General features: G+C 42.2%; 1 protein-coding gene across 8 annotated transcripts in view; it reads right to left on the minus strand.

Annotated features, from left to right (window-relative positions):
• Positions 1 to 12,916: 12,916 nt before the first annotated feature.
• The window catches only part of TMPRSS4 (transmembrane serine protease 4), a 45,008-nt gene continuing 42,738 nt past the window's right edge, over positions 12,917 to 15,186 (minus strand). For 5 of the 8 annotated variants that reach the window (XM_032285361.1, XM_032285357.1, XM_032285362.1 and 2 more), the window contains one exon: positions 12,917 to 14,938. In XM_032285361.1, coding sequence (XP_032141252.1) covers positions 14,924 to 14,938 — 15 coding nt within the window. In that variant the 3' untranslated portion in view covers positions 12,917 to 14,923. The remainder of the gene's footprint in view (positions 14,939 to 15,186) is intronic. The other 3 variants (XM_032285358.1, XM_032285360.1, XR_004270887.1) reach the window with 2 other exon arrangements.

The raw sequence follows: 15,186 nt of genomic DNA on the forward strand, positions 1-15,186 counted from the left end.
CTTTCTTCTTTCTTTCTTTCTTTCTTCTTCTTTCTTTCTTTCCTTTCTTTTCTCTCTCTCTCTTTCTCTTTCTCTGTCTTTCTCTCTCTCTCTCTCTCTCTCTCTCTCTCTCCCTCTTTCTTTCATTATACTTTAAGTTCTGGTGGACACACGGAGGGGAACATCAAACACCGGGACCTGTTGGGCGGTGAGGGAGCTAGGGGAGGGTTAGCAGGGGGAGGGGGGAATGGGGAGGGATAACATTAGAAGAAATACCTAATGTACATGACAGGGGCATGGATGCAGCAAACCACCATAGCATGTGTATACCTATGTAACAATCCTGCACATGTACTCCAGAGAACAGAGTGGTTTTTTAAAAACAGGATTAGATGATGTCATCTCTACCTCTGGCCAAGATGGAGACATACATAGGCATTTACCCTTGCAGCTTAAATAACTAAAAAATTGGAAAATACATATGATGCAATGGTTTGCAGACCCTGAACAATAGGCAGTGGAGAACTGTCATTGCTGAGGGGGAAGCAAATGAGAGGAGCTTTACTATTGCCCCAGCTTACTGCCTGGAGCTGGTTTCCAGGCTGCAGTGCCTGGGAGGCTGGGGAGGGAGCCCCAGGCTAGCCCAGCATTCTCTCTGGGTTAAAGAGAGGTGCTTAGAATCTGGGGGAGGTTAGGTTAGTGAGAGTTTGCAGGACCAGAGAACCTTGGAGGGTCTCCCCAAGTTTTCAGCTGAGCACTGATAGTGTAGACGTGTGAGGAAACTACCTAAGGTGAGGGAAGGAGCCTCCAGAAAGAGTGAGGGAGGAAAATCCCTGGAGCTCACCTAGGGCAGCCTCTCATCCAGGGCTGACCTCACTCCACTACTGAGGCAATGCTTGTGAATACTCTTCCTCATCTCTCATGAATTAGGGAGTTTTGCCATTCCAGTTGGCTGCAATGTGAACTGCCATTGGCCCTGTGTGAGCTCCAGGGACTGCTTCCTCTAGCCCTTTCTGGTGGTTCTTTCTCAGCCTCAAGCGTGCCTGGATCAGCAGCTGAAGACTCACAGGGACCCTTTGCAGCTCTCGGGAGCTGTCTCTGTGAAGCTGTCTCTTCTCTGGGATGCTGCCCAGAGAGGCCTACCCACTGGCCTCCTAACTCCGTCTCCTTGGTTCTGGGAGGTTCCAGCCTCTGCCCAAGTCCCTTCTCCTGGTGCTGTAGCAATTGCAGGGCTCCCTCATTTGCTTCTCCTCTTTCAGGGATCAGCGACCTGTGCTGCCTGGTGCCCTGTGTCTGAAAGCCGTTTTGCGCATTTTTTCCCTCAGTGTTTTAGTTGTTTCAGAAGGGAAAGTAAATCCATTTTGTGTTACTGCGTTCTTGTCAGAAGAAATTCACGAGAATATATGTTCACGCAAAAACCCATACAGAGTTGCTTACGGAGGTTTTGCCATTGCCAAAAAGAAGAAATAACCTAAATGTCCTTTGACTGGTGAGTGGATAAAACAGACTGTTGTCTACTGTACAATACGATGGAATATTCCACAAAATCCCATGCACCCTGGGATTCTCAAATGCAGTATGCCAAGTGAAAGAATTGGCTGAATCTCAAATGCAGTAGGCTAAGTGAAAGAATTCAGACTCAGAAAGGTACCTGCTTTATCATCTGTGACCCATACACTGCTCTGGTGGGGGTGTTGATGAAGAGGGAGGCTCCTACCTGTGTGGAGGTAGGGAGTATGAAATCTCTTTACCTTCAGCTCAATTTTGCTGTGAACCTAAAACCATGCTAAAAAATAATTAAGTGTTGGGTTGGTTGTGGCAGCTCATGCCTGTAATTTCAGCTTTGGGAGGCTGAGGTGTGAGGATCCCTTGAAGGCAGGATTTCAAGGGCAGCCTGGTCAACACAGTGAGACCCTGTCTCACCAAAACCAATACAAATAAATAAAATAAAAGTTAACAATAAAACAAAAAGTGAAATCTTAAGGAAGCCTAAGGCCGGGCATGGTGGCTCATGCCTGTAATTCTAGCACTTTGGGTTGCTAAGGCGGGTGGATCACCTGAAGTCAGGAGTTTGAGATCAGCCTGACCAACATGGTGAAACCCTATCTCTACTAAAAATACAAAAATTAGCCGGGCATGGTGGTGGGTGTCTGTAATCCCAGCTACTCAGGAGGCTGAGGTGTGAGAATTGCTTGAAACTAAGAGACAGAGGGTACAGTGAGCCGAGATCGTACCACCACACCCCAAACTGGGGTGGACTCAGTCTCAAAAAAAAAAAAAAAAAAACAAAGCCAAAAACAAAAAGGTACTTACTATATGGTTCCATTTGTATTACATTCTGGAAAAAGCAAACTCTAGGGACAGAAAACAAAACAGTGGTTGTAAGGGGCTGTAGGATGGGGAGGGGTTGGCTACAAAGGGCAAGGGAGGCTTTTTGGGGGTGACGGAGCTGTGGTGGTAGTCGCTTACTTGTGTAGATTTGTCAAAACTGACAGAATTCTACACTATAAGTGAATTTTATTGTGTGTAAATTACATAAAAAATTACAATGAGATGACGTCACTCTTTCTTACTCAGAACGAGTCCCTCTTACCCAGTCCTCATAGCAGCCCAGAAGGTCCTATTGTTCCAGCCCCAAGGACTCTTTGATATCTTCTCTTTTGTTTTTTGATAAGGGGTCTTGCTCTGTTGCTCAGGCTGGACTGCAGTGGTGCAAGCTTGGCTCACTGCAACCTTGATCTCCTGGGTCCAAGCGATCCTTCTACCGCAGCCTCCCTAGTAGTTGGGACTACAGGTACATACCACGCACCCCACGAATTTTTCATATTTTTAGTAGAGATGGGGTTTCACCATGTTGCTTAGGCTGGTCTTGAACTCCTGCACTCAGGTGATCCACTTGCCTCAGCCTCCCAAAGTGCTGGGATTATAGGCATGAGCCACCATGTAATTAGCCAGCCAGTCTAACTTTTTAAACCCTTAGTATTATTTGAATAATTAACCAGTCTAACTTTCTAAACCTTTAGTATTATTTGAATTTTTCTAGCTATGTAATACATTTGTAATCAACACACACACACACACACACACACACAGCATTTTGAGTCAGTCTACCTGCCTCTAATGCCCGGATTCTTTTCTCTTCACTACAGTGTGCTCCCACATTGCTCCTTTCAAATTCCCTTTCTGTTTTTCTCTCCCACACCAAACTCTCCCTCTTCTCTGTACATAGGCCTTCTTGGCACTGGATCCTTTGTACATGCTGAGCCCTCTAGCTGGAATCGCCTCCCTGGAATGGGTATGCGCCTGTTTGCTGTGGTGACACATGCCTCTATTGCAGTGCTTCCCCACTTCGTATGAAAAGTCTTTGCTTAGCAGCCGGGCATCATGGCTCACGCCTGTAATTCCAGCACTTTGGGAGGCCGAGGTGGGCAGATCATGAGGTCAAGTGATCTAGACCATCCTGGCCAACACGGTGAAACCCCATCTCTACTAAAAATACAAAAATTAACTGGGTGTAGTGGCATGTGCCTGTAGTCCTAGCTACTCGGGAGGCTGAGACAGGAGAATCACTTGAACCTGGGAGGCGGAGGTTGCAGTGAGCCGAGATCACGCCACTGCACTCCAGCCTGGTCAACAGAATGAGACTATGTCTCAAAACAAACAAACAAACAAAAAAAAAACAACAAAAAAACAAAGGCTTTGCTTAGCTTTCCCCATAAATTAATGGCCAAGGTTTGCATTCACCATCACAGCCCTGTCTTGGCTTGCTTTTAGGTGAGGGTGGGGGCAACTTCCTGTGGAGGCAGCTCTGGGTCGCAGTTGGGAGAGCCAGGCCTATGCTCTGGTTCAGGCCTCACCTCTCTAGGATTTAGCCTTCTTCCTTCCTTGTGAAAAAGGGGAGATCTTCTCTACCCACCAATCTCCTCTCCACATACTCCCTCCAAAGACAGCGAGGATTTGCTGTGTTAGTCAGGTCGTAACTTCCGGGCTCCCTCTTGATCTGATCTCCCTAGCAGAATCACTTGTGCTTTGAGTGTAATGTGCAAAGGCAGACACAACTCAGTCCAAGTCCAGATCAGGAAGGAGCACAAGCATTTCAAGGTTAGCTGCTGAATAGCACAGTAAAACATTCCATGAATGTATATATGTGTATATATATGTTTGTCTGCATATGTATATATTACATATTTTTTCATCATCATTCTAGTTAGGTAAATTTTTGTTTATAATTTTTCCTTTGACCTAGGAATAATTTAGAAGTGTTTTTAAAAAGCACGTATGTATTTTATATTTTAAAAATTATTGTGTGGGCTGGGTGTGGTGGCTTACTTGAACCCGAGATGGAGACCAGCCTGAGCCACATAGTGAGATCTCGTCTCTACAAAAAGTTAAAAAAAAAAAAAATCTGGGCTAATAATAGTGGTGTGTGTCTGTAGTCCCAGCTCCTTGGGAGGCTGAGGCAGGAGGATTCCTTAAGCCTGGAAGGTTGAGACTTCAGTGAACTGAGACTGTGCTATTGCACCCCGGCCAGGGTGATGGAGTGAGACCCTATGTCTAAATAAAAATTTAAAAATATTAAAAATTAAGCAGGATCCCACGGCAGCTCAGCAAGGCCTCTGCAGGCAGACTGTGTCACTAGACTCCCTCCACGCTGGGCAGGGCATCTCTGAAAAAAGGAGCAGCCTGTCAGGGACTTATAAATGAAACCCCCACCTTCCTGGGACAGAGCACCTGGGAAAAGGGGGGGTTGTGGGTATAGCTTATCCATCAAGATCAAGTTGGCTTCACCCCTAGGATGCAAGGCTGGTTCAACACACACAAATCAATAAACATAATCCATCACATAAACAGAACCAATGACAAAAACCACATGATCATCTCAATAGATGCAGAGAAGGCCTTTGACAGAATTCAACAACTCTTTATGCTAAAAATTCTCAATAAGCCAGGTATTGATGGAACGTATCTCAAAATAATAAGAGCTCTTTATGACAAACCCGTAGCCAATATCATACTGAATGGACAAAACTGGACGCATTGGAAGCGTTCCCTTTGAAAACCGGTACAAGACTAGGATGCCCTCTCTCACCACTCTTATTTAACATGGTATTGGAAGTTCTGGCCAGGGCAATCAGGCAAGAAAAAGAAATAAAGTGTATTCAAATTGTCTCTATTTGCAGACGACACGATTGTGTATTTAAAAGACCCCATCTTCTCAGCCCAAAATCTCCTGAAACTGATAAGCAACTTCAGCAAAGTCTCAGGATACAAAATCAATGTGCAGAAATCACAAGCATTCCTATACACCAATAACAGACTAAAAGAGAACCAAATCAAGAGTGAACTGCCATTCGCAATTGCACAAAGAGAATAAAACACCTAGGAATACAACTAACGAGGGATGTGAAGGACCTCTTCAAGGAGAACTACAAACCACTGCTCAAGGAAATAAGAGAGGACACAAACAGATGGAAAAACATTCCATGCTCATGGTTAAGAAGAATCAATATCATGAAAATGGCCATACTGCCCAAAGTAATTTATAGATCAGTGCTATCCCCATCAAGCTACCATTGACTTTCTTCACAGAATCGGAAAAAAATTACCTTAAACTTCACATAGAACCAAAAAAGCCTGCATAGCAAAGATAATCCTAAGCAAAAAACAAACAAACAAACACCAAAAAAACAAAAAACAAAAAACAAAGCTGGAGGCATTATGCTACCTGTCTTCAAACTATACTACAAGGCTACAGTGATCAAAACAGCATGGTACTAGTACCAAAACAGAGATATAGACTAACGGAACAGAACAGAGGCCTCAGAAATAATGCCACACATCTACAACCATCTGGTCTCTGACAAATCTGACAAAAACAAGCAATGGAAAAGGGATTGCCTATTTAATAAATGGTGTTGGGAATACTGGCTAGCCATATGCAGAAAGCTGAAACTGGATCCCTTCCTTATACCTTATACAAAAATTTAACTCAAAATGGCTAAAGATTTAAACATAAGACCTAACACCATAAAAACCCTAGAAGAAAGCCTAGGCAATACCATTCAGGATATACGCCTGGGAAAGGATTTTATGACTAAATCACCAAAAGCAATGGCAGCAAAAGCCAAAATAGACAAACAAGATCTAATTACACTAAAGAGCTTCTGGACAGCAAAAGAAACTATCATTAGAGTGAACTGGCAACCAACAGAATGGGAAAAATTTGTTTTGCAATTTACCTATCTGACAAAGGGCTAATATCCAGAATCTACAGGGAGCTTAAACAAATTTACAAGAAAAAAACAAACAATCCCATCAAAAAGTGGGGTGGGTGAAGGATATGAACAGACACTTCTCAAAAGAAGATATTTATGCAGTCAACGAACATGAAAAAAAGCTCATCATCACTGGTCACTAGAGAAATGCAAATCAAAACCACATCTCATGCCAGTTAGAATGGTGATCATTAAAAAATCAGGAGACAACAGATGCTGGAGAGGATAAGGAGAAATAAGAACACTTTTACACTGTTGGTGGGAGTGTAAATTAGTTCAACCACTGTGGAAGACAGTGTGGTGATTCTTCAAGGATCTACAACTAGAAGTACCGTTTAACCCAGCAATCCCATTACTGGTGTATATCCAAAGGATTATAAATCATTCTGTTATAAAGACACGAGCACACGTATGTGTATTGTGGCACTGGACACAATAGCAAAGACTTGGAACCAACCCAAATGTTCATCAATGATAGATTGGGTAAAGCAAATATGGCACATATACACCATGGAATACTATGCAGCCATAAAAAGGATGAGTTCATATTCTTTGCAGGGACATGGATGAAGCTGGAAACCATCATTCTTAGCAAACTGACACAAGAACAGAAAACCAAACACCACATATTCTCACTCAGAAGTAGGTGTTGAACAATGAGAACACATGGACAAAGGGAGGGGAACATCACACACTGGGGCCGGTCAGGGGGTGGGGAGCTAGGGTAGGGCTAGCAGGGAGCTGGGGGGCTAGGGGAGGGATAGCACTAGGAGAAATACCTAATGTAGATCACGGGGTGATGGATGCAGCAAACCACCATGGCATGTGTATACCTATGTAACAAACCTGCACATTCTGCACACGTACCCTAGAACTTAAAGTATAATAAATAAAAAAACAAGCAAACAAACAAAACGATTGTTTGCTATTGCCTTATAACTTAACAACATTATAATTGAAGAGCTACATCTGTTTGCTATATCCCAGGTTTCTTAGAAAACTTAAGTTCTCTACATTAAATTCACATCTTACTACTTTATTGGAGGGTTCAATCCCAGGAAAGTGGGCATAAGGGGAGCAGCAGGGCTGTAAGGCAGGGAACAAGAGAAAGCAAACACAGGTGCTCAGGTGATGTGTGTACGGAGCTGACTGTAACTCCATCAGCTCCATCAGCAGCACAGCTGGTTGCTGGATCACAAGACCTGTCCCTGGGGAGCTACAGCTTCTCTGAATAGTTCTATCCTGGGGAAGAAGGATGAGCCATTTATCTGCTGGCTCCTTCCGGTCTCCCATCTACCATTATTCAACATTTACCACACAGATTATCATTTCTATATTTTGTTATTCAGCCTTTCTGGGAAGCCCTGGGGAAGCCAGAGTTCTCTAGGAGTGGTCAGCCAGGCTGAGAGCTGGGGCTGCTATGGCTGTCACCACGGTGCATTCGACAAAGGCCACCCAAGCCAAAGCCCAGCTCTGGCCCTGGCCCAGGGCAGGGGAAGATCAGTGGTGGTGTTAGGAGAGGAGGTGGTGGCAGTGGCCAGAGCTTAACAGCTGCAAGAATGGAAGGGGCTGGAGCTGGGCTCATTCAAAGAAGGAAGCCGGCAAGTGACTAAAGCCTAGGGCTGGGAGGAGGGGGATGCTGGTGAGGCACAAAGCTAGGCCGGGTGCTCACGTTACTTTTGAAATTTGTTGAGACTTACTTCTTGGACTAGTATGTAGTCAATTTTCACAGAAGTGCTTGAGAAGAATGCTTTTTTGCCAAGTATGGAGTGTGTATGTCTATTAACCAGGCATGTAAATGGTATTGTTTGATCTTCCATTCTTTACCAATAGCCACCTGCTTGACATATCGATAATTGAGAGAAGTGTGCTGAAATCTTCCACTTCATATGATGGTGCATTTATCAATTTCTCCTTATAGTTCTATCAACTTTTGAGTCTATTTTATATTATGTTGATATAAATTTTAAACAAATCAGTGACTGACAAAAATTTCAAATATACAGAAAAGTAAAAAGAATGGTAAAAGTCTCTTCTCTAGATTTCACACTCATTGACATTTTACCATATCTGCTTCAACTGTTTTTCCTACTGAAGCATTTTTAATTACAACTTTGTCATTTTACCCCAAATACTTCTGTATGCATCTCTAAAAGTTAAGAATATCTTTTTTACTTAACTGTATCATTGTCACACATAATGAAATTACCAATTTCTTAATATTGTTTAATACTGAGATCATATTCACATTTCCCCAATTACCCCTTTGCCCAAATGCCTTTTGCTGCAGACTTGTTCAACTCAGGATCTGGTCACGGCCCACACCTTACATATGATTGTCTCTTAAGACATAACAGTAATTACATGACATTGATTTGTTGAAGAGATGGGAATGTTCTGTGGTGGAATGTCCCACCTTCTGGATTTGTCTTTTAGCTTCCAAGTGTTGTCATTTAATTTGTTCCTCTAATTCTTGTGTTTCCTGTAAACTGGAAATTAGACCTAAAGATTTAGGTTAAACATTTTTGGGAAGATGCCTTTAGGTGATGCAATGTGAAGATGTACTTCATATTCACGTTGAGAGGGACATCGTAGCTGCTTATTCCACTATTAATGGGTAAGGTGATGGCAGTCTGATCCCTTCATTTTGAAGTTAGGTTTCCTACTATTGAGATTAACAAGGTATCCATTGGATGATACAATGGTATTACACGAATACTGTATGCAGTTCTCCGTGGTCTTAGCCCATTTAGGCTGCTCTAACAAAATACCTTAGACTAGGTAATTTATAAACAACAGAAATTTATTGTTCCCGGTTCTGGAGACTAAGAAGTCCAAGATCAAGGTGTCAGCAGATTTGGTGTCTGGTGAGGGCTCAGTCTCCGCTTCCATAGATAGTACACTGTTGGTGTGTCCTCACATGACAGAGGGGCAAAGAGGCTCCTTCAAGCCTCTTTTATAAGGGACAGTAATCCCATTCATGAACAGGGAGCTCTCCTGACCTAATCAGTCCCAAAAGTCCCACCTCTTACTACTATCACCTTTGGGGTTAGGATTCAACATACAAATTTTGGAGGGACCCAAGCACTCAGACAATAGCATCCATTGATGATCCTTGCCGGAATCAATGGTTTCATCAGAAATTGCCAACAGTGGTTTCCTATCATTTATCTAAATGGATTAGCTATACTCTTCTGAAAACAAGAGCTTTCCCTCACCACCTGAGCCACTCTGTTACCTGGAAGTAGATTTCTATGGCAAAGCAGCATAGTGCTAATTTTTCCTCTGTAAATATTTCAGAGTAAGAACCTGAAGTGATTGCCAACTCCAGTGGTGACAAAAGGATTGTGTTTTTTCTTTTCTATTTTCTTCTTAAAGAGAAGAACTTGTAAACAAAACAGGTTTTCACTTATTACACCTTACTGGTGAACTGCAACTTTTGTGATTTTGTAGTGACTGTCTTTAGGCTAAAGTCAATTTTGTCTTTTTCTTCTAAATCCTTATTTAGAAAAATATTATATAGCTACTCCAGCTTAAATTTGATTAAATGCTTGCTCTCTGTATCTTTCTTCACCTTTTCAGTTTTAATGGTTCTGTAACCTGGTGTTTTGTGTATGTCTGTTAAAAATAACATATAGCCTGATCTTAATTTTATCCAATTTGCCTGTCTGTATATTATTTGGTGAGTTTCACATTTATTGTGATTATTAGTACTTTTTCACCATCCTACTTTGTAGATTCTATTTGTTCCATTTTTCTGTGTTTTTCCCTCCTTAGCACTCCTCCTTCCCCTCCTTTCTCTTTTGTGCTTGCTTGATTTTTTTTTTTTAATTATTAATAGATTGATACTTTCAATTGTTTTGGAAGTGACACACTTTTATTTCCATTCTTTTGGTGACTACCCTTTAACCATCTAGAACATAGTACATTTTATGTAGCATAACATTAATATTTAACCCTCCTCTTGAACAATTTAAGAATTTTAGAATATTTTAACTTCAACTCTCCCCTTTAATTTACATGCTGCTTGCTGTTGTTACTTCATGTTTCAGTTAGGGTTTTAAAAATTAACCCATGATGGAGCCTTCTTGGTCAAATTGCAACTAGGCAGTATTATATTTATATACAGGGTTTTTTTCCTTTGCCGGTGTATTTTCCTGCTCATAGCCAACCAATAAATTCTATATGTTTCAAAAAAAATTAACCCACAAAATAGATATTATTGTTATTTTAATAATATGTACACATACCTGTAATCCCAGCACTTTGAGAGGCTGAGGCGGGCCGATCATTTGAGGTCAGGAGTTCGAGACCAGCCTGGCCAACACGTCCAGCTAATTTTTGTAGTTTTAGTAGAAACCCCATCTCTACTAAAAATACAAAAATTAGCCAGGTGAGGTGGCACATGCCTGTAATCCCAGCTACTCGGGAGGCTGAGGCAGGAGAAACACTTGAACCTGGGAGGTGGAGGTAGCAGTGAGCTGAGATCCTGCCACTGCGTTCCAGTTTGAGTGACAGAGCAAGACACGGTCTCAATAATAATAATGATAATAATAATAATAATACATAGACAGAGTGTGTTTAGACTTAGCTACATTTTCACAGTTGCCTCACTATTCCTTCTTGCTTCTTGGTTCTTCCTTTTAGGATCATTTTCCTTCTTCCTAAAGTAAATGCTTTATATATTCTTTTAGAGAAGGTTTGTTGATGGTAAAGTCTGTTTTTGTTTTCTTGGAAATGCCTTTATTCTTGAAAGATAGTTTTGTAGGGTTCACAATCCTTAATTGCCTATTATCTCTTGGTATACTGAAGATATCCTTCCACTGACCTCCCGCTCCTTTATTGCTGTGGGAAAGCCTGTTTCAGTCTAATTGTGATAGCTTTGTGGTACTGTGGGTGGTCTGGGTTTTCTCTCTGCTGCTATAAGGAGTTTCTTTTTGTCTTTGGCATTTTTCCACCTTGGTTGTATGGGTGTTCACTACGGTGGTGTATATTCTGTGGATTCACACCTTTCATCAGTTCTGGAACTTTCTCAGCTCTTATCTCTTTGGATATTGTCTCTCTCATTGTCTTGATTCTCTCTTTCTGGGACTCTGGATGTGTTAACATGAGTTTACCATTCTAGGCTTCATTGCTTCTGGCCTTGTTTTCATATTTTTAATCTCATTATCTCTGTCTGCTGTTAAACTTAATAACTTCTTCAATTTATCTTCCAGTTCATTTATTCTCTCTTAATTTGTGTTTTAAATGGTGTTTACCCCATCCACTTAGTTTTTCTTTTCTTTTTTTATGAGATGGAGTCTTGTTCTATCAACAGGCTGGAGCACAGTGGCGCGATCTCGGCTCACTGCAACCTCCGCCTCCTGGGTTCAAGCGATTCTCCTGCCTCAGCCTCCCGGATGACTGGGATTACAGATACATGCCACCACACCCAGCTAATTTTTATATTTTTAGTAGAGATGGGGTTTCACCATTTGGTCAGAATGGTCTCGATCCCTTGACCTTGTGATCTGCCTGCCTCAGCCTCCCAAAGTGCTGGGATTACAGGTGTGAACCACCATGTCTGGCCAATTTTTCATTTTTATAATTATAATTTTCATTTCTAAAAGCTGTATTTGTTTTTTTCAAATCTGCCTGTTATTTTTGCTTAATTATTAAGATATCCATTTTTAACAGCAAATAAGTGTTGGGGAGGATGTGGAGAAATAGTAACTCCTGTGAACTGTTGATGGGAATGTAAAATGGTGCAGTCTCTATGGAAAGCAATATATCAGTTCCTCAAAAAATTAAAAATAGAATTACCATATGATCCAGCAATTCCTCTTCTGGGAATGTACCCAAAAGAATTGAAAGTAGGGCCTCAGAGAGATACTTGCACACCCATGTTCATAGCACCACTGTTCACAATAGCCAAAAGATAGAAGAAATCTGAATGTTTACCAGTGGATGAATGGATAAACAAAATGTGGTATAGACTATAGAATATTATGCAGTCTTAACAAGGGAGGAAATTCTGACACACGCTACAACAGGAATGAAACTTGAAGACACAATGCTAAGTGAAATAAAACAAGTACAAAAAAAGAAATACTGCATGACTTCACTTAAATGAGGTTCCCAGAGTAATCCAAATCATAGAGACTAAAAGCACAATGGTGGTTGTCGGTGGTTGGGAGGAGGGAGAAAAGGAGAGCTGTGTTTAATGGGGGCTGAGTTTCTGTTCTGGAAATGAATGGTGGTGATGACTGCACAGCAGTGTGAATGTACATAACACCACCGAACTATACACTTAAAAATGGTTAAGATGAGCTGGGCATAGTGGCTCATGCCTGTAATCCCAGCACTTTGGGAGGCTGATGAGGGTGGATCATGAGGTCAGGAGTTCAAGACCAGCCTGGCCAACATGGTGAAACCTCGTCTCTACTAAAAATACTAAAATTAGCGGGGTGTGGTGGTGGCGCCTGTAATCCCAGCTACTCGGGAGACCGAGGCAGGAGAATTGCTTGAACCTGGGAGGCGGAGTTCGCAGTGAGCCAAGATTGCACCACTGCACTCCAGCCTGGTGACAGAGTGAAAGGCTCTGTCTCAGGGAAAAAAAAAAAAAAAAAAAAAAAAAGGCTAAGATGGTAACTTGTGTTATGTGCATTTGCTCACAAGCATAATTTTAAAATGTACTACTAGTATTCTTTTAATTTAAATATTTTATAAATTATCATATTGGAGGCCTATAGTGTGGTAATTTACAGCCTGAACTCTGTATTCTAAGTGCTTATGTTCAATTTACCAGTCTATAACCTCAGGCAAGGAGCTTAACCTCATTGTGCCTTAGTTTTTTTAATCCATAAACAGAGGATAAGAATAATACCTATCTCATAGATTTCTGTGAGTATTAAATGAATCAGTACATGACAAAGCACTTACAATAGTGTCTGGCACATATACATACTCCGAAAATATTGGTTATTATTGTAAGTATCTAATATTCTGACACCTAAAGTCTTTGGGGTTCTAAATTAGTTGTTTTTTATGCCACCTACTTAAGATGTTTTTTATTTTTCAATGTCTCTGATCTTTGAGCTCATATTTGGAGGATCTTTGGGAATCCTGAGACTCTAAACTTGGGTTATTTTCCTCCAGACCATCTGCCACCTGAGAACACATTTGCTCCCTTCAGTGTCTCTGCTTCATGTAGGAGCCCTGGTTCGGCTCCTTTGTCTGCCGCATGTCCGGGTTTAGCTCTGATGGCAGCCTTCATATAGGTCTCGACCCGATATTTAGTGTATTGCTCTGAGATTGTCACCTTCGTTTCCACTTACAGTTCTGATGGTTTTGTTTTGCTTTGTTTTCTGGGTTTCTATTTTCTTTTATTTGTTACTGGCATTTGAGGAATTTTGTTGTTTCCTAAGAACCTAGTATAGTATGAGCAAGTATATTTCATCTAGGATCTGACTTAACTATAGCAAGAGAGTCCTCAGAAAACCCAAGCTTTCATACAGCTGCCAAGAAAGTTCGAGAACAGCCTGGCCAACATGGTGAAACCCTGTCTCTACTAAAAATACAAAAAATTGGCTGGGCATGGGGCTTAATTCTTTGACCATTTTGAGTGTAGGGGCTTATTCATGCCTATATCCTCACAACCCAGCTTGGGGACTGCCTCATACTTGGGAGCTGATACTTTTTATTTGAATGGATGAAAGAAGCCACACTGAGGGCTCTCCACCTGGAAGAAGGTGGGACACAGGCACAGCATTTCTTTCCAGCCACGTGGGAATCCCTGATCAAATGTCACCCTTGACTGCCTAACTCATCTCCTTCCAAAGTCATATGTTATCCCTGGCTCCTGGCTGATGATCACAGGCAGGGAGGGAGGGAATGAGGCAAAGGGAGAAGGCCCCATGTGGGAATGAAACTTGCTCACTCTGGCTTCTCCAATCTGCAGCTCACTCTTGCTGTCACTCAGTAGGTCTAGTCTCCATAACTCTTTTTTTCCCTGCCTCTACTCTGAGACACAATTGCTTTCCCAGGACTTTTTTTCTCCCCAAGCTAAAGAATGAAGGTTCAGTGGTCCCAGCTCCATTCTTATCAAGCATTCCAGCTAGCCTGTGCCAGAGATGTCACACAGCTCTTTAATAATAGTGACCATAGCTGTAAGAACAACAATAGTAGGTGATAGTAGTCACACCAACAGTAGGGCAGTGCGTTTTCTGTTACAACTGGTTTCTTGTTCCAGTAGGCTTGGGGATGGGTGAAGAAGGACAGGGCTGGCACAAACCTTTCCTCCTCCTCTCCAGCCCACAGTGATCTGGGCTCTCATAAGACAGCTTGCTTCCATTCAGTAAGTAGTGTGTGAAAGTTCCTTCTCAGCAATACCCCTGAGACCTTGGCCTGCAGACTGGTTTGTTCAGTGGGCTGCGTCTCTCTGGGATGCTGGGAGCACCAAGCATGGCTGAGCTAGGCTGCTGACTTCCTCTGGGTGCCTCTGGGCTGTGGGGATCTCTTCCTCAAAGGAATTGAGGCCCTTTGTTGCTCCAAGAAATGCTGAAGCTGTGGGCAGAGGGGTGTACCCAAGGGAGCTCTTGCTCTGTGTCTGACTTTGGGGGATCTCCAGGTGGGCAGGGCAGGAAGGAAGCAGCTCCCAGCACTGCCGAGGGGCAGCATTACAGCTCAGCCTAGAACAAGAGAGACTGATGAAGAGAAAGTCAGATTATTTGAAACTGGACAAAGTGGTGACATGTGCAAAATGAGTCTTCCTTTTCTGAAGCACTTTGCTTCTCTCCCTACCCTGCAGAGGGCCAGGAGGTCTCATGAGCCTTTCCACTCTCTTCCTTATCAGAATCTTCTCTCTAGAAAGGATCTGATAGTCTCATTCTGTCAGAAAAGAGAAAGAAAGGCTTGGTGTGTTCTATTCCCTAAGGTATTTGCATTTAACAGA

Source organism: Sapajus apella, unplaced genomic scaffold (assembly GCF_009761245.1).
Source record: "Sapajus apella isolate SASKATOON/1434 unplaced genomic scaffold, GSC_monkey_1.0 scaffold16, whole genome shotgun sequence".
Classification (NCBI taxonomy): domain Eukaryota; kingdom Metazoa; phylum Chordata; class Mammalia; order Primates; family Cebidae; genus Sapajus; species Sapajus apella.